Source organism: Anoplopoma fimbria, chromosome 20 (genome assembly GCF_027596085.1).
Source record: "Anoplopoma fimbria isolate UVic2021 breed Golden Eagle Sablefish chromosome 20, Afim_UVic_2022, whole genome shotgun sequence".
In the NCBI taxonomy this organism is placed as follows: domain Eukaryota; kingdom Metazoa; phylum Chordata; class Actinopteri; order Perciformes; family Anoplopomatidae; genus Anoplopoma; species Anoplopoma fimbria.
In genome coordinates, this window is record NC_072468.1 from 27,615,398 (window position 1) to 27,636,540 (window position 21,143).

The following is a 21,143-nucleotide window of genomic DNA, read 5'->3' on the forward strand; positions in this document are numbered from 1 at the left end:
TGAGTTTTTGGAGCTTTTTTTTCGGCGACCAAACCTGCACAGATGGCGACAAAGGTGAGCTCAGCTGGGGGGGGGGGTCAGAGAATGAAAGTGAATAAAAAGCTCTTAATGATGAAACACAGATGATCACGTGGTGGTGTTTCTATTAAACAATACAGTGAATCGATCCTCTCAGGAGAGGACCAGAGGTGCGTTCAGGTACACTGTGACACAACCTTCTTCTAGTGAAACATTTCTCAGCATGTAAAGATCAGAAGAGATTATTCAAAGTTAAAGACATACTTTTACATCTGCTAACAACACATGAACTATAATATAATAATATAATGATATAATATCACAAAAGGACTCGGTTACAAGTAAAAGTCCTGCAGTCACAATGTGACTTGTTTCACTTTAAAGGTGGAGCTCTTTTTAATGACTTTATTTAATCTTTAAATATAATTTATGAGTTGATTAATAATCTGAATCTGTAAAGCAGGCAGATAGATGTAGTGCAGTAAAAAGTAAATATTCACCTTGAGATGTATTAGTGGAGGTAAAAGTACCTCAAAGTCATACTAAAGTCCAGTATTTGTGTAAATGTAATACTCTCTACACTAAATCAGATTTAATATGTTGAGTCACTTCAACAAACTTCTATATTCTTGTATTTAAATGTATTAAACTCCATTCAAACTGTAGAGTAAAGTGTCCCAGTCCAGATGAAGGACTGGTCCCAGTTCAGTTGACACCTTCAGCAAACAAGGTGTCAACTTATATTGACTTAAATGCCATTTTAGTTTTTCTTAGCCTCGTTTGACTCTCAGCCACCCCCACAATGATGACGTCACACGAGATTCTATGATAAAAATATAAAATGGTTTTACTGGTTTAATAATGTAAAAACAGGGCGACACTTAAATGTCCCATTTCTATTGAACGCACCCTAACGTTAAAGCATGGTTTAGGTACCAGGATGTTGGAGTCCTTGCTACACTATAATGAGTTACAGCTAACGGTGCTGGCAGCGCTAACAGTGCACACTACAGTAACAGCGCTGCATCAGTAACGGTTGAATAAAGACGACGCTCGATTGGTTCAGTCCATCAGTGCTTCATCCCGTCAGTGCTTCATCCCGTCAGTGATCCATCACTTGGACTGACGGACACAGGTTCTCAGCTTTCATCAGTTCTGTTATTCTCACTGCGTTGCTTCCCGTTTCTGTGATGCGTTCTGGGTTTTTCAGCTGCAGCAGATCTGAGATATGAAAACACGTGTTCAACAGTTTGGTTTGGTCCTATTTCTGTCATTTATCATGAATTAGACTTCTCACTCTTTAATATAAAACGTGTCTGAAGCTCTGGGATGAGAATCATGAGTGTTCATAAAGAAACAGAGGACTGGTCGTCTGATGTTTGAGCAGCAGATTTCTGTTGGATGAAGTCGCAGCCGCCGCCCTGTTTCACAACACCGAGTCCTCAGAGGTCTGATCTCATTCAGCTGTTTCACTGTTCAAACAGCTGCTGAGGCCCTCAGCCTCTGGGGCCGCATTCTTCTCTCCTCATCTCACTGTTTTAAAGAGGAACTCCCTGTTTTTGTCAAACTTCTCAAGTTTCATGTGTTGTGAGCCGGAGGACGTTCGGGAGACGCTCTATTAGAGGGTTAATGTAGAGCGCCTTCAGGGGCCAACGGTCAGGGTTTAAGGGCCCTGGAGCCGCGTGGGGTCTCTATTATTATTATTATAACACATTTTGGAGATTTGATGCCAAATATCTGGATAATTACACATAAGTTTGGACAAAGTTTTGGATTTTGGGGCGTTAAAACCAAAACAGAGAGAAGATGAAAGAGATTTTTAAGCAAACTTTTTGAAATGTTTCATGAAAACATTTGAGAATTAGACTGTTTTAAAGTGAACAAACGTAGTCGTCTTGACGTCACTCATTGGTTTGTGGACTGAAGTTTTGAAGCATCAAGTTCAGCATTTTCGCCGTCGCCATCTTGTTTTTTTTGGAACCAGCGAACAGAAGTGACTATATTTGGACTGAGGAGGAGGAGTGACGTAGAGATCAGTCGTCAACCTCCGGTTCTGTAAAGTGAAGTCAAAGCTTCATGTGTTAAAGCTACATTCTCTCTCCTGTCCACCAGGGGGCGACTCCTCTGGTTGTATAGAAGTCTATGAGAAAATGACTCTACTTCTCTCTTGATTTATTCCCTCAGTAAACATTGTAAACATGAGTTTATGGTCTCAATCTCTAGTTTCAAGTCTTCTTCAATACAGCATGATGTTCATTTAGTAAATGATGCTCCATTTAGAGTCAAACAGACCATAAAGCAGGGGATGCTTTAGGGCGGGGCTACACACTGATTGACAGGTCCACACCAGAGACGTATACGGCGTCTCTACGTCACTCCTCCTCAGTCCATATATGGTCACTTCCTGTTCACTGGTTGATAAAAAAACAAGATGGCGACCACTATGTCATCTTCTCACATACTTGAGAGACTTGACTTCAGACTACAAAAGACAGGTAAAATGACTCTGGTCTCATTATGTGACCCATTGAGCATGCTCACTAGCATTTCCTTTAAGCCCCACCCCCAGCCTCGTTCTCATCCACATGTACAGAGGACGGAAAATAACTCTGGATTCAGCTTTTTACATTATTATTTAATAATTTAAATAAGAGATATTCAATTGAAGTCTATGGGGAAAACGTATTTCTGGGTCTTATGACATCACAGGTCGGACCAGGAAGTTGTGCCTCCACCGATGGTATTGGACGTTGTTTGATCTCGTCATCACTTCGTCTGTTCTTCATGTAGACGATTAACTGAAACACTTCAGCTCAATATGAACGTTTCAGATTAAAGGAAAACAAACCAGAGCTCTTGTTTCTGATTGGCTGACAGACTGTGAGGAAGTACAAATATCCTGTGTTGACATAGTGAGTCACTCAGTGTTTGAAAAAGAGTCACACCTTAAAATAACAAGAATATTCATGATTATGAGATAATAAGTTATCAGTAAGTCCAGTCACAAGCGCTGCTGCTTCAGTGAACTTTTATTAGTATTTCTATTTTCTGGCACTTTATACTTCTACTGTAGTACATTGTTGTATTGTACACATTGTACTTTTAACTTCACTACATTTATCTGATCGTAGTAATTAATAAATTATGATGTATTTTTACAGAGTATATAAATTAATTTAAATGGACTCCACCTTTAAAGTGATGAGCAAGTTTTACAGTTAATACAATGAGCTAATATAAATATTTCTGCATAATAAGTACTTATACATGTGGTACTTTACTATATACTAATGCTTTTGTACTTTTTGAATGCAGGACTTTCTACTCTGTGGTATTAGTACTTTTACTGAAGGCCTTGTGCTGCTGATTGGTGATGACACAGTTGATTCTCTTAAAAACTGATGATCTGATCCTGAAAACCTCTTTTTTTAATGATTATTGATCATTGATTTCTGATCATGATGAGTATCTGTATCACGTTCTTGTCTCAGTACTCAGACTTGGAGCTGGCCATCAACACCTTGGTCACAGAGTTCCATGAAGCTGCAGATGACGGGCCGACCATGAACACAACTCAGTTCCAGAACATGATCTCAAAACAGCTGCCGGGTTTCGCCAAGGTCAATCAATAATCAATAACTAAAGTCTACGTCTGAAGGATTATGAATGCAGTGCTTTATTGTTACACCTTTAACACAATATTCATATTTCACTGCCCACTCGTTTTTTAAACTAAAATAATGTGTTTTAATAAATATAAATAAATGAATAAATATTATGCACTATAGAGTGCTATTATATGTAATACTATAATATAATATGATAAAATATATCATACTATAAAATGATATACTATATTATAATTTATAATATAATATAGTTTTATATAATATTATTTTATATATCATAATATAATACTATATTATTATATAGTTTCCTATACTATAAAAACTAATATAATGTACTATCTAATATAATATAATATGTGATAATATAACATTTTATAATATAATATAATAATTTATAATATTATTTTATTTTATTTAATATAACATTTTATGATATAATGTAATGTAATATAATATAATATTATTTTATATATCATATAATACTATATTATGATATAATTGCCTATACTATAAAAAACTAATGATAAAATATAATATAATATGATATAATGTAATACAATATAATCAAATATAATATAATTTAATATAATATAATATAACATTTTATAATATAATATAATATTATATAATATAATTGAGTCATTGATGGTCATGTTTCCTGTTTTTGTCCGTCAGCTTTATTTTGTTAACTGATTCCATGTGTAGCTTTGCTGACTCACTTCCTGTGTCCTGTCTGCAGCATGTGGAGACTGAAGAGGGTTTGGGTCAGGTCCTGGACCAGATGGGGGTCAAGGCCGGTCAGAGCATCTCCTTTGAGAACTTCTGGACTCTGATCAACAAACAGGCCGTCCAGCTGTTCGACTCCACCCACAAAGAGAAGAACATCACCTGTGGCTGCCTCCTCATGTGAAACCTGCAACACGCCTGAGACCACCTGAGACCACCTGAGTCCACCTGAGACCACCTGAGTCCACCTGAGACCACCTGAGTCCACCTGAGTCTACCTGCAACACACCTGATAACACATGCAAAACACCTGAGTCCACCTGAGTCCACCTGAGTCCTGAAACCACATACACACCTGAAATCCCAGACACACCTGAGCCAGGTACCACTACACCTATCTGGACCACAGGGGGCGCTGCAGGGCAACAGTGAGACAGGAAGACGCACAGAAACAAGAGAAGAAGAGTGATAACATGATATTCAAAGAATGTTTGTGTCACAGATGAGTTTCAGCCTTCAATCTGTTATTGAATCTGAACGGACTGAAGAACAAATATGAATTATTAGAAATTAAAAATATATAATAAATGAATTAATCAATTAATCAATGAGTAGAATCATTAATAATCTGAGAAATAAGTAAATTACATTCAGCAGAAATAAAAAAGATGAAGAAACTGGAAACTGAAATACTTTTAAAATTAAATACAAAAACTTAGAAGAGAAAATGTGAAGTAAATGTGAAACATAAATTAAAATGTGTGAAAGAAAAACTTGTAAATAAATTATTTTTTATTTCACAAAACACAAAAGACAAGTGTTTAATTAAGAAATAAATATATAAAATACACAAAGAACTTGAGAAATATTAAGACGGACCAGTTATAGAAGAAACCTGATAAATAAGTTAAATGGAAATTATAATAAATTAAAGGAAAGGACCAGAATTATCAAATGCAGCGGGAAATAAGTAAACAGAATTAAATTAATATCCATAGAGAAAGTGGTAAATACTTTCTTTACCTTCTTTATCTTAAAAAATGTCAGTAAAATTATAATTAATTTGGTAAATAAATTGATATAAATTGGCATTAAAATTAAGCATAAATCTACAAAATACAAGAAGAAATAAAATATTAAAAAAATATTAATTCTTAAAAATTTGACAGGAAATGATTTGAATGTGAAAATCATTTTATGCCAATTATATTCTTTTTTATATAAACACTTTGTTATTCTTCATTTATTAACGTTTCGATAAGTCATATTTGGTCTTCCATACACAGATTTTATCAAGTTTAGTTCAGACTGCATGTTATGAATTAATTGTTTTTATGTTAAATTTTAGAGCACAAACATAAACTTTACATGGATATTTTTATACCTAGTTTTTGTACTAATAAATTGTAGTGCTTTGGTCTCTGAACCAAATATAACGGAGTCACTTCAGTCCTTCTTCTCACTAATAAAACTGTGATCAGCCTCATGTGTTCAGTGTGAACGACTCAATAATCAATATTCTATATTTACGTTCTCTCCTCCAATAAATGAGAGAAGGAACCAATCAGAGTCCAGAGAACTATTTGTTAAGAAACACTGAAAAACAAAGCGCTTCAGATGTTTGTTTGTTTGAGTCGACGGTTTACAGAATAAAATAAAAAAGAGATAACTTCACTTAAGAACACGTTAAAGGGTTAATCACTGATGTTAACATTCACTCACTAAAGGTTTGAACCTGAACAGATGATGCTGTTTGATGACAGCTTTGACCTTTGACCTTTGACTCCAAAACAGTAAAAACAGGAGCAGCGGTGTAACTAAAAACATTTACTGTACAGAAGTACAAATTCGAGGTACTTGTACTTTACTAAAGTATTTCCTTCTCCTCTACTTCCTTACATCTGAAAGTTAAGTAACTTTATGAATTCATATTTCTAACACAAATTCCCCAACATTGTTGGGTACAACTGAAACCATCAGTCTGTTATGAATTTTTACTTTAATAAATTAGTTTTTATTTATCAATTAGTCCATTAATTATTTAGTGGAATGACAGGAAAAAAATGTAAAGTAATATTTCTGTAAAAGCATTTGCAGGTTCAAGATGAAATAATGTAAATAATAATAAGAAAATAATAATAAGAAAAAATAATAAGAAATGTTATAATAGAAATCATGTTAATAATAACAATAAAAATAATAACAATAATAATAATAATAATTTATTAGTGATAGTGTTGAGGTTTGTACTTTTCTATCTCTGAATACACATTTCAGAGTAAAACATTAAGTTGAAACACCGGCTTCAATCAAAAACAAATATAATAATAATAATAATAATAATAATAATAATAATAATAATGATCAATTCATTGATTATGACCTAATAACAGATATCCTTTGATCCCTGGTTACACGACTTTAATGTCACAGACAGACTCCTCCTCCTCCTCCTCCTCCTCCTCCTCCTCCTGCTCCTCCTCCTCCTCCTCCTCCTCCTCCTCCTCCTCCTCCTCCTCCTCCCTCCTCCTCCTCCTCCTCCTCCTCCTCCTCCTCCTCCTCCTCCTCCTCCTCCTCCTCCTCCTCCTCCTCCTCCTGCTCCTCCTCCTCCTGCTCCTCCTCCTCCTCCTCCTCCTCCCTCCTCCTCCTCCTCCTCCTCCTCCTCCTCCTCCTCCTCCTGCTCCTCCTCCTCCTCCTCCTCCTCCTCCTCCCTCCTCCTCCCTCCCTCCTCCTCCTCCTCCTCCTCCTCCTCCTCCTCCTCCTCCTCATGCTCCTCCTCCTCCTCCTCCTCCTCCTCCTCCTCCTCCTCCTCCTCCTCCTCTGCTCCTCCTGCCCTCCTCCTCCTGCCCTCCTCCTCCTGCTCCTCCTCCTCCTCCTGCTCCTCCTCCTCATGCTCCTCCTCCTGCTCCTCCTCCTCCTGCTCCTCCTCCTCATCCTCCTCTCCTCCTCCTCCTGCTCCTCCTCCTCCTGCCCTCCCTCCTCCTGCTCCTCCTCCTCCTGCTCCTCCTCCTCATGCTCCTCCTCCTACAGCTCTGTGGAAAACCTTCCCATCCGGCTGCCTCTTCCATCTCAGCTTCACCTCCTCCCCGATCCCCGCCTCCATCAGTTTCTCCTTCAGCTGGAACAGTTTACAGACCTCATTAACGTCAGATCACTGATCACTGATCATCTATTATTAATGCTATTAATAATATATAATATACTATTATTATTATTATTAGTGGTGAAAAAAGGTTTTTATTCCTGCAGTTCCTTCAGCGTCCACTAGGTGCTGCTGCAGACTTTTCTTTTACTTGTCTTCCAGACACAGATTCAGTCTGAAAGAAAAGAGAAAGCAAGGAAAGAAAGAAAGAAAGTAAGGAATGAAGAAATAAAGGAGGAAAGGAATGAGGACAGAAGGAATGAAAGCAAGGAAGGAGGAAAGAAAAAAGGAAAGGATTAAAGAAAGAAAGGAAAGAGGAAATGAAGAAATGAGGAGAGACAAAAGAGAGGAAGGAGGAAAGAAAAAAAGAAGGAAAGATGAAAGGAAAGAAGAATGAGGACAAAAGGAAAGCAAGGAAGGAGGAAAGAAAGGTTTTAGAAAATAAAGGAAGGAGGAAAGGAAGAAAAGAAGAAGGAAGGAAAGGAATGAGTACAGAAGGAGAGCAAGGAAGGAGGAAAGATAAAAGAAAGAAAAGAGGAAATAAAGAATTCTATCTATATAGATCTCTATAGATCTATATAGATCTATATAGATCTGATCCTCTCCAGCTGCAGAGTGTAGAGAACATTAATCATTGTTAATATTAATATCTGCATAAACTTACTGAATGTTTATCTCTTAACAAACTAATTATGGATTTTGTTTCGGAGAGTTTTATATATATTTTGGAGTATTAATATCAAAATAAATGAGGATCCAGCGTCATAACGTGAAAGACTAAACGGCCGCGAGGACTCGACCTCTGACCTGCAGCAGGATGGCGTCCTGCATTGCCGGGTCGTTCGGGTCTCCAGATGTTCCGCTCAGCCGGACCTTCAGTGACCTCAACGCCGACGGCAGGACTTCTGCAGGAAAAAAATAAAACCAAGAGAGCGGATGGACTCGGACCCAGAACCGACTGGATCGGACTCTGAGAGCCGGACTCACCTTTGTGACAGATGGGGAAGTATTTGTTACTGCAGGGGGCGGCGACCCAGTCCCCGCTCTGGTCCATCGTCACACAGTCCAGGTCCTCGCCGTCCTGCTGAGTCCCCCACTGCCTGAAGGTGGAGGAGCTGCGGCCCGACCAGGACCAGACGTATTTGTGCAGACCGATCCAGAGGAAGTCGGTCGGATAATGGAGCCCATAGGTGTTCAGCAGAACCCTGTGGACCTCCTGGTTCTCCTCCGGACTCATGATGCTGCTCAGGTCCGTGAACAGGGACCGGCAGTAGCCCTGAGCCTGGGACCAGGTCGCCACTCCCCTGAACACGACATGGCTGTTCGTTTCAGCTGAAAGAGGGAAGACGGGTTATTATCTGTGAGGTAAACGTGTAGCGGGTTCATGTCAGAACTGGGTCGAGATCCGCCTCACCGTTCCAACACATCGTATAAAACAGATTTGCACAGTCTCTGCTAAACCAGGTCCCGAGGTCACTGATGGCTGTGCATAGCTGTGTGGGCTCGTCCTGGGCCCAGTTGGTGAACGAGGTCTCGGTTAGGTCGCGGTTCCCATGAGACCATTTCCAGCTGCTGTTGTAGAGTCCGATCCAGAACTGTCCGACCCCCACCAGCTCCTGGACCGCCTTGTTTTGGGTTGAATCCTCGATGGTGGCGAGGTCTGTGAACTTCTCCCTGCAGTGATCCCGAGCCTCGGTCCAGTTCATCGCCACCTCAACCATGTTGTAATGTCTGACCGGACCGACGGACGGAAGGGTTCGGACCAGAACCCAACCTGAGGGACAGGAGACAGAACCAACTGTCCTTAAACACATCATCCTCACACAGTCCTCCTGAAGGGCACCATTAAAAACAATATGTGGACACTGAAATATATATCACTTGTAGAAACATGTAAAAAAGTTCTTTGGCAACTTCAAAATGTTCTGTTAAAAACATTCTGGATGTGTTTGCTGCTCAGAAGCTTCATATTTATTCCGAGTGTTAATGTTCTGTCCTGTTTGTACGAATAAAGTTTACGTTTGAATCAGAGTGAGTTCACAGACCTGACAGCAGCAAGAATATCAGTCCACTTCTCCTCATGGCTGCAAGTCTGTGAAGACCCAACAAGATCATCTTTACCTTCATCATCATCATCATCTTCATCATCTTCTTCATCATCATCATCATCATCATCATCATCATCATCACAATAATCATCATCACATCATCATCACCATCACATCATCATCACCATCACATCATCATCATCATCACCATCATCATCATCATCATCATCATCATCATCATCATCATCATCATCATCATCATCATCATCATCATCATCATCATCATCACCATCATCATCATCATCATCATCATCATCACCATCATCATCATCATCACATCATCATCCTCATCATCATCACATCATCATCATCATCATCACATCATCATCACATCATCATCCTCATCATCATCACATCATCATCATCATCATCATCATCATCATCACCATCATCATCATCATCATCATCATCATCATCATCATCATCATCATCATCATCATCACCATCATCATCATCATCACATCATCATCCTCATCATCATCACATCATCATCACCATCATCATCATCATCATCATCATCATCACCATCATCATCATCATCACATCATCATCATCATCATCATCATCATCATCATCATCATCATCATCACCATCATCATCATCATCATCATCATCATCATCATCATCATCATCATCATCACCATCATCATCATCATCATCATCATCATCATCATCATCATCATCATCATCACCATCATCATCATCATCATCATCATCATCATCATCATCATCACCATCATCATCATCATCATCATCATCATCATCATCATCACCATCATCATCATCATCATCATCATCATCATCATCATCATCATCATCATCATCATCATCATCACCATCATCATCATCATCACATCATCATCACCATCATCATCATCATCATCATCATCATCATCATCACATCATCATCATCATCATCATCACATCATCATCACCATCATCATCATCATCACCATCATCATCATCATCATCATCATCATCATCATCATCATCATCATCATCATCATCATCATCACATCATCACCATCATCATCATCATCATCATCATCATCATCATAAATCCCAATATAGCAGCAGCTATCATCAGAATTAAACATCTTTGTAATTATTCAGTTTTGTTTTATGTAACGACGTACCTCACAGAAACTTCATGAATACTGAACTAAATAAATACCTGCCTTCACCCATTGACAGCTGAGATCGGCTTCAGCACCCCTCCGACCCTTAACTGGATAAGCAGGTTACAAAAATGAATGAATGAATGAATAAATAAATACTAAACTAAACTAGAAAATTTCTCAAGAAATTCTGACTGCGGCTGCTGCTGCCCGAAGACGTTACATACAACAGTTCTGAGACAGCTGTATCAATGGGGTTCATTTAGGGTTAGTTTGGGGTTAATTTGAGGTACATTTGAAAAAAAAACCAAGTCCAATCGCATAAATAATATTATCAACAAAGATACGTGCGTGTGTGTCACTGGTTGTGATTGGAGCACCTGGGTGGAGAGGTAGACTAATTAAGAGAGTAGACATTTATTTAGTAAAAGACTAGCTGTCAAACACCTTCCCCTAATCGTAAGACCATTCCAAAGGACAACATATTGATATCATCACAGAGATAAGACTCTGACGAACGCAGAGATGTACTTTTTATGTTTGTTGTTTAAAAAATGTGAGCTTCAGAGCAGATTAGAAAACTGTTACAATCTGCTTTCTTTGAGAAATTGACGTCAGATTTGACGGAGCAGTTGGTTGGAGTTAATTTTGCTTTCAGGCACACGGAGTCAAATGTGTAAGTCTGATTGATTCCATAGATGCATGTCTATGACCAGCACATTATTTCCTACGTTTTTACCACAAAATGGTATATCATGAAAATTATTTAGATATGAGCAAGTTGTTTTACAGAGATTTTACAGCTCATCTCCACTCTGGCGATGACATCACGCACTCAAAGTCTGAACATTCCATCCAATACACACCCATTATAAAATCTGAAAAAGGCTTAAATTTTCCTGAAACTTAAATTCTGAAGTCATGAAATCTGTGCTAGCTTTCAAAATGCCCATTTGTCCGAATATAGTCCAGAGCTTTGTTAACATTTAAAACTTCAAATCATTTTTATGAGTATGACGAATCAGTCTGGGCCCAAAGTTGAGTGTTTTTTAACTCTCTTCACTCCCAAAATGCATTCATCTCTATGGGGAAATTTCTCTCCGTTTTTCGTGGATTCCATGGAAACCGTTAGGCGAATCTCTGAGAAAAGTCATAGCGCGCGATTTCCGATCAGGCCGCACGATTTCATGTATTTTGATGCATGTGTTGGCAACGCTGTAAGCCAAACTTTTGTACGGAAGATGGAGGATAAGAAGAAGAAGCCTGCAGGATGATATACTATGTGCTGTTGCACAAGGCTTTACAGTCTTGTTGCTACACAGCAACACAGAATAAATATTAAACTAAATAAATATTAAACTAAATAAATATTAAACTAAACAAATACATAACTAAATAAATACTAAACTAAATAAATACTAAACTACTAAATAAATATTAAACTAAATAAATATTAAACTAAATAAATATTAAACTAAACAAATACATAACTAAATAAATACTAAACTAAATAAATACTAAACTAAATAAATATTAAACTAAATAATATTGAACTAAATAATATTGAACTAAATAAATATTCATTCATTCATTCATTCATTCATTCATTCATTCATTCATTCATTCATCCGTAACCTGCTTATCCAGTTAAGGGTCGCGGGGATGCTGGAGCCGATCTCAGCTGTCAATGGGTGAAGGCAGGGTTCACCTGGACGGGGGACGGGGTCACCTGGACGGGGTTCACCTGGACGGGGTTCACCTGGACAGGTCTCCAGTCTGTCACAGGGCTGACATATATAGACAGACAACCACTCACGCTCACATTCACACCTACGGGCAGTTTAGAGTCTTCATGAACCTAAGCTGCATGTCTTTGGACTGTGGGAGGAAGCCGGAGAACCCGGAGAGAACCCACGCTGACACGGGGAGAACATGCAAACTCCTCACAGAACCGTGTTAACGACACCACCATGCTGCCTTAAATAAATATTAAACTCAGTAAATATTAAACTAAATGAATATTAAACTCAGTAAATATTAAACTAAATCAATATTAAACTCAGTAAATATTAAACTAATTAAATATTACAGAATATAATTCAGCTCCAGTTTCATGACCTTATTAAACAGTTTTATACTTCTGCGGCTCAGCTTGGAGATTATTTTGTGTTTTGGATGATGCATATTGACAGAAAATGATAGAAGGGATTTCTTTAAAGTCAAGAAATAAAGTATTTTACTTATATATATTTGTCCCAAAAGTATTTTGAGTTATTATAACTTTCAAAGAAAATAATTCAAGTCCATCAAGGGGATGAGAAAGTTTTTTTGTTTAATTTCCCTTATTCTGTTGGTTTCAGCTGGTGGTTGTTATTCTGTTCTTAATTGCATGTTTGTCCTCGTGTAATATTCCTAAAAATATAAACAAGTGACGTTAAATTAAACTAAATCTCAACCTTCAAAACATAAACCCATCATAACTATTTTCTGATGTTATCACAATAAATCAATTAATAGAGGAAATAATCTAATGAGATGAAATTGACAGGTTTGTATCCATTAAAAGCATATTCTGTAATGATATTAAGATAAAGTAATAATTGATGATATTTAACAGATAAAGTTGAATTCAGAAGTTTAACGTACCTGATGTGAGGAGCTTCAGTCTGTCGCTGTCCGTCAGGGAAACTTTATAAACGTGTTCCTCTGTCACTCCCACCATCATCTTCATCATCCTCTTCATCATCATCATCATCATCATCATCATCTTCTTCATCATCAAAGGTAAAAAGTCCAGACGTGTTATTTAAAGTAATTTGGTTAAAGGTCTTAGTGGAACCAAGCAGAGAGAAGTTCTGATGATTTATTCAAACATGAAGTGACTTCAGATGTAAAGCGTCTGAACTCGTCCAGCAGACCTCGTGACCAATCACAGATAAATAAAGTCTGACGTGTCAAAGCACACCGCTGGAGGTTTACATTAACCGGAACACTGGAGATATTTGATTGGTTTTGTAATTATGATAATTCTGATTAAGGAGCAACGCGTCCTCTAAACAAATGAGGACTGAAGACACATTTTATATTTAAATACGGAGGATTTACAGATTAAATTCTTCTCTTTTATCCATTTATTTACATTTCTGTCAGCTGGGCTCTAAAACCCGACGAGGAGGAAGAACTCACAACGTTTACTTCAGAAAATGTACAAATACTACAATATAATTACATTAAAACAACCTAAGAGTATAATCAAGAAAATGTACTTAAAGTATAAAAGTACACATCATTTATTATGCTATCTGATTATTATAATAACAAAAATAACATGCTAACACCTGCTAAACTTTAGCATGTTAGTCTTTTCATTGTGAGAAAACGTTGGTGCTGCTCCTCAGATGATGTACCTTTAAATTATAATGTTAGTTGTAACACTGCAGCCTGTAGGGGGCGCTGATGTTGAATCTGTAATCAACACGTGACTCGATAAAAACTGGTGATCCTCAGTTTGTATGAGATCTGATTAAAAACCTTTCAGATCTGTGATAATCAGTTGATATATATTGACTGATTATTACATAGAAAACATGTTAAAACCTGCAGATGTTATGAACCAGATGTGTAACTTCACATGTTGAGAATGACTGTGTTGTTTTGTCTTTTTTCTAACTTAAAAGCTAAATGATCAAAGGTCAGTTCTTATTTGTGACAAAGACGAAGTGAAGTGAAGCTGCAGAGTCTGAAAGCTTTATTGAAACAGTCGATACAGAAACACGTCATTCTTTATATGGAGACACAAACTGCTTAGATAATAAATATTATAATATATTGGAATTGATATTTGTTTGTCACTTTTCAGTTCAGATAATCCGCAAATATTTAAAATATTCTAAATTAATTAGAGATGAAACAAATCAACAGTTCAGAAACACGGACAGAAAACATTAAAAATCTTTGAAGCGGAGAGAAATAATAACCAGGATGTGAATAAATGGCAGCAAATATTCTGACAAGTTAACTCAGTGTTGTTTTTATAAATATCTAACCGTCTTCATGTGAAGCAATATTATAAGTATTTTAATGATTGATGGAAGCAGAAGAAGAAGAAGAAGAAGAAGAAGAAGAAGAAGAAGAAGAAGAAGAAGAAGAAGAAGAAGAAGAAGAAGAAGAAGAAGTCGTCATCACTGTAAACTGACATCAGTAATTTGACTTAAAAATAAAATTGCAAAGCTTTCAGCCACTTCTCATTGACTCCAATGACAGTGTGATGGATGAAAGCCAAGAGATGTGGCTGACAAATATGTATACGTTTGTTCATAAAACACGTTGTCATGTAGTGTTTATATATATTATATATATATATATATTTATACATATATATTAATCCTTAAAATGAAAGTTACGCTTCAATGGGAGACTTAAAGTTTGTTCCAGTAAAATAAAACCTGCATATTTATGAAACGCTAAACTAATTTTGTGATGGTTCTGTTGGTGAACGAGTACGAACAAACCAACACCAGCCGAGGCAGAAACGTCTCGCCGTCGGGGACGGAGACGGGAGGTTGTGATTGGTTGGGGGCGCGACCTGCAACGGCGGTTTGTGGTGGATCAGAGACCTCAGCGTGGCGTTTAGGAGTCGTCTGCCTCCGTGGCGTTGTCGACGGAGTTGGGGCTCAGGTACTCGAAGGCCTTCTGGCTCTGAGCGACGAACTGTTTGAGCGGAGCGAGGAGCAGCTCGGTGGAGGACGGCCGGCGCCGGACGACGCTGTCGGAAGGGATCGAGGGCGGGTCCTCCACCTCCAGGGCCGGGAGGTCCTTCAGGCTGGAGCGGCGGCGACCGTTGGGGGGGTCGGGGCTCTGGGGGCCTCGGCTGGCGCGGGAGTAGAGACTACGGCGGCGGCGGGGACGTCCGTCCATCGCCTTCAGGAAGAGGCTGCTGCTGGAGCTGCGGCGGGACGAACTGTCGCCGGTTGTGTCCTCCTGGTTCAGGAAGTCCTCCACCTCCTGAGCCGACGGCTGCTGGAGCTGAAACACAAGGTCGTCTTCAGATTATGTCCAGCGATAGCTTCTGGAGAGCTTTAGCCTAGTTTAGCACATAGACCGTTAGCGTAGCTAATCCAACGGGTTAGACCTCACTTCACATTAATAACAAATGATTTTATTTATCTACTGATGATAATCTGACACAAGCTGGAATTTATCTTAAATCATGTTATGAGGTTATCAGGTATCAGATCAAAGCCCAGGTGTGTCTCAGATGTCTCACTATGTTGTAGAGCGGCGTGGCGTTGATCACCAGCTGCAGGAGGATCTTGGTGAGTTCCTGCAGGTCTCCCAGCAGCTGCTGGATCAGAACCGGCAGCTCTCTTATCTGACGTACGGGACGCAGCTCGGCCAACATGAGGGCCTGACCTCTGACCCCGTTCAGCGCCAGCTCTCGGAGACGCTCTGCTCGGAGCACCAACGCCATCATGAGACCCTGAAGATACTGCAGCAGCTCGCCGACCAGCTCCAGGACCCGACCCAGACCAACCTGCAGGAGACAGAGCAGGTCAACCATTAAACAACCAGGCTGCTGATTGGCTCTGACAACATGATCATCAGCTCACCTGCAGCAAATCTCATTGTTCTAAAATTCACTAATTTAAATAAAAGTAAAGTGCTGTTTTCTGATAAACTGACAACAAAGTGTTCCTTAATGTGTTGAGAAAAAAATCCTCCAACATCTGAAGATAAATAAACTCTCAATCGCTGAAAAAGCCTCTTGGCTCAGCTGGAAAATGCAGTAGTTTCACTTCTTACCCGACTGGTGAAAATAGATGACAACCAAACAAATCATGTGTTATATTTGTCCAGTTGTCATGACGGCAGAAGGAGTTACAGAGGAAACAGTTAACCTAGCCTCATGCTAACAGTTAACCTAGCCTCAAGCTAACAGTTAACCTAGCCTCAAGCTAACAGTTAACCTAGCCTCATGCTAACAGTTAACCTAGCCTCATGCTAACAGTTAACCTAGCCTCAAGCTAACAGTTAACCTAGCCTCAAGCTAACAGTTAACCTAGCCTCAAGCTAAAAGTTAACCTAGCCTCAAGCTAACAGTTAACCTAGCCTCATGCTAACAGTTAGCCTAGCCCCGAGCTAACAGCTTTTTGATCGTTCTCATGCGGTTTCTGTGATCTCCTTAGGGTTCTGTTATAGAAGCTCCTGACAGTCACGAGTCAATCAATGTGTAATCAATTAATCTGTGTCTGATCAGGGTGAATGGAGACAGTGTGTCTTTATTCACAAAGAAATCTGAACACAAACACCAACTGTTTGTGTTCAGATTTCTATCAGGATTCATAAAAACGGAAACATTCGTCACTCTGACAATCATCTCAACATTATTAAACTTGAGTTTTTATTTGCTCCCATTGAGACGTTGATGTTCATTGTCTTTTTCTACATGTGTGTGAACACGAGGAAGAGGAGAAGCTGGGGAGTGATGACATCAGTTTAGATTCATGTTGTGTTTGACCATCAGAACGAGAAAGGGGAGAAGAAGAACAAGAAGGAGAAAAAAGAACAAGAGGAAGACGAAAAAGGAGAAGGAGAAGAAGAACGAAAAGAAGAAGAAGAAGAAGAAGAGGAAGAAGGAGAAGAAGAAGAACGAAAAGAAGAAGAAGAAGAAGAGGAAGAAGAAGAAGGAGAAGAAGAAGAACGAAAAGAAGAAGAAGAAGAAGAAGAACGAAAAGAAGAAGAAGAAGAAAAAGGAGAAGAAGAAGAAGAAGAAGAAGAAGAGAAGAAGAAGAAGAAGGAGAAGAAGAAGGAGAAGAAGAAGGAGAAGAAGAAGAAGGAGAAGAAGAAGAACGAAAAGAAGAAGAAGGAGAAGAAGAAGAATGAAAAGAAGAAGAAGAAGAAGAAGGAGAAGAAGAAGAAGAAGAAGAAGAAGAAGAAGAAGAAGAAGAAGAAGAAGAAGAAGAAGAAGAAGAAGAAGACCTCTGTCTCACCTTGTCCATGGCGTCCCCCAGCGTCCTCACGGCTCCCTCCAGCTGCTCCCTGACCTTCATCAGTCGGTGGTAGAGCTGCAGGCTGAGACTCAGCAGGAGGCTTCGGATCCTCGTCCATAAACCGGGTTCATCCTCATCCTCATCCTCGTACTCATGGACCCTCATCTCCCACTCACGACCTGACGACATAAACACTCTGATCCTTACTGCGGTCCAGATCATTCATCATCGTAATCATCATCATCATCATCATCATCATCATCATCATCATCATCATCATCATCAGTTTAACCCGGAGCCTATTTCAACACACATCAAACATCAGTAGATATATTCTTTACAGATACAACATGTAGTTTTCTTCCACTAGGGGTCTCTATAGGCTAAATAAATGTATATTATATGTCATAACATAAACACATCTATGTGTCAACAGGAAGCAGCTTCTCTTCACCAAATGTCTGAAACAAACTGATGGACGTGGAGTCAAAGACGTCTCCGGGAAATTCATTTCAGCTTTTATTCTGAAAGTCCTGACCTTGGTTACCCAGAATGCCCCTGTACTCACGCAGCGTGGGAGGGAGGGGCAGGTAGTGGGTGCTGGCATCCTCCAGACGGCTCAGCACGTCGTCCAGCCCCCACGCGGCGGCCCGGCCCACCTGAGTGTCCTGCAGCAGCCGGACGGCGGTCAGCGCGGCGTCGGACAGACGCTCCAGCTGATCCATCGCCACGTCCACACCGTCCACCACCCACAGCTGCACGTCGTCCAGCGTCAGGAAGAAGGCGTCCTTCAGGTGACCCAGCACCTGAGGACGAGGAGGCCACGCCCCTTTAGAGTCTGTGTTTAGTCAGGACGGAGCTGCTGCTAATCTAAAGAACAGCTGGTCACCATGGAAACAGTGGATCAGCTGTTTGTCATAGAAACTGATCTACAAACAGTCTGCAGGATTCATATTCTCAATCAAGCTTATTGATTAAGCAGCTGATCACAGAGAAAGAGAAAACAGCGAATAAAGAGAACGAAGCTGGACGAATGAAAGTAAAGACCAGAGAGGACACGAGCAGAAAGCAGATATTTATATAAACGAGATTTTAAAAGAATCAAAAGAGCCTGGGTGATCAATAAACCTGTCTATCAATACATAGGTATGAGACATAATGATCCTGTTGATCAATCGATAGTTATTAGATATTAAAGTAGAGCGAACCTCGTCCGTTGATTGGTTCAGGATCGGGAAGTTTTTCTCCAGACGGTCGAGACCAACGAGAGCAAAACTGTTGGCAACCTCAACTGAAAGAGTACAGGTACAAGTATGAGGAGGACTAGCAGTATTAGAAGTAGTCGCAGAATCGGCACTAGTGGCATAAGTAGTAGTAGAAGTAGTAGCTGTACTAGCAGTTGAATGAATAGCAGGAGTATTCATAGAAATGACACAGGAGTCTGTCAGTAGCAGTTTTAACAGCAGTATTAGTGCTATTAGTCGTAGTATAGTAGAAGTATTATCAGTAGTATTTGCAGTATTTATATACACATATTCTGAGGCTCCACACTCTTCATATGGCAATAATAGTTTCAGTATTAGTGGTTTTACTTGTAGTATTGGCAGTTTTAGGAGAATCTAGTAGTATTTGCTGTATTTATATACACGTACTCTGCGGCTCCAGACTTTGGAGGAGGGGCGTAGCTCTCGTCATGGCGACGTGGGAGACGCTGCGGACGCCGACCTCAGCGACTCCTCCCATCAGACGCAGCAGAGGGTAACGACCTTTGACCTCTGAGTACGCTGATGTCACCGACTGCAGCGCCGAGCTGACCAATGGGAGGCTGGAAACCCTGAGCACGGCACTGGTCTGAAACACAGCGGGACAATACTGCATGTAGAAGTACTCTGATCCTCAACATATTTTCATCATGAATTAATCTGCTGATTATTTCCTCATTTAATCGATTGATTGTTTGGTTTGTAAAAACAGAGGTGACATTAACATGAGGAACATGATTCCATCTGTTTTTGATCAGCTAGTTAACTTCCAGAAGCAGAAGAAGTTACCTCATGATGTTGACGCTCCGACATTTCTCCTTCACCAAATCTGAGGAGGAACAAACAGACCAGAGATCAGACTTCATCATGAGGTCCAGACTTCATCATGAGGTCCATACTTCATCATGAGGTCCAGACTTCATCATGAGGTCCAGACTTCATCATGAGGTCCAGACTTCAGTATGAGGTCCAGACTTCATCATGAGGTCCAGACTTCATCATGAGGTCCAGACTTCATCATGAGGTCCAGACTTCAGTATGAGGTCCAGACTTCATCATGAGGTCCAGACTTCATCATATGAGGTCCATACTTCATCATGAGGTCCAGACTTCATCATGAGGTCCAGACTTCATCATGAGGTCCAGACTTCAGTATGAGGTCCATACTTCATCATGAGGTCCAGACTTCATCATGAGGTCCAGACTTCAGTATGAGGTCCATACTTCATCATGAGGTCCAGACTTCATCATGAGGTCCAGACTTCATCATGAGGTCCAGACTTCAGTATGAGGTCCAGACTTCATCATGAGGTCCAGACTTCATCATGAGGTCCAGACTTCATATGAGGTCCATGAGGTCCAGACTTCATCATGAGGTCCAGACTTCATTGAGGTCCAGACTTCATCATGAGGTCCAGACTTCAGTATGAGGTCCAGACTTCATCATGAGGTCCAGACTTCAGTATGAGGTCCAGACTTCATCATGAGGTCATGAGGTCCAGACTTCAGTATGAGGTCCAGACTTCATCATGAGGTCCAGACTTCAGTATGAGGTCCAGACTTCATCATGAGGTCCAGACTTCAGTATGAGGTTCATCATGAGGTCCAGAATTCATCATGAGGTCCAGACTTCAGTATGAGGTCCAGACTTCAGTATGAGGTCCATACTTCATCATGAGGTCCAGACTTCATCATGAGGAGTGAAACCTCATAATGAGGTTCAGACTTCAGTATGAGGTCCAGACTTCATCATGAGGTCCAGACTTCAGTATGAGGTCCAGACTTCATCATGAGGTCCAGACTTCAGTATGAGGTTCAGACATCATCATGAGGAGTGAAACCTCATAATGAGGTTCAGACTTTAACATGAGGCAGTCAGCTGATTAAACCTCCACAAAGATCTTCTCTGTTCGGATCAAAACCAGCATGAAAATCAGCTTCTACCGTTTGATAAACCAACCGCCAGACACACAACCCTCATTCAGTAGAAGTATTTATAGTATAGTAGTATTAGTATCAGCAGTATGCACAGTATTTATCTACATGTACTCTGTGGCTCCAGACTCTGCAAGAGTCTATCAGTAATAGCAGCGGTAGTCACAGTATTAGTATCAATGGTGTTTGCAGTATTTATATAAACGTACTCTGAGG

At 39.8% G+C, this 21,143-nt stretch overlaps 1 protein-coding gene across 1 annotated transcript; it reads right to left on the reverse strand.

The window, feature by feature from the left end:
- Positions 1 to 15,370: 15,370 nt before the first annotated feature.
- On the reverse strand, positions 15,371 to 19,805 carry plin6 (perilipin 6). Its single transcript, XM_054622202.1, has 7 exons — positions 19,782 to 19,805; positions 19,383 to 19,581; positions 18,939 to 19,021; positions 18,299 to 18,536; positions 17,731 to 17,909; positions 16,008 to 16,274; positions 15,371 to 15,766 (listed from the first exon to the last, which is right to left on the reverse strand). Exons 1-7 carry the CDS (start codon positions 19,803 to 19,805, stop codon positions 15,371 to 15,373), a joined length of 1,386 nt encoding a protein of 461 aa, XP_054478177.1.
- Between the last annotated feature and the right edge of the window lie 1,338 nt (positions 19,806 to 21,143).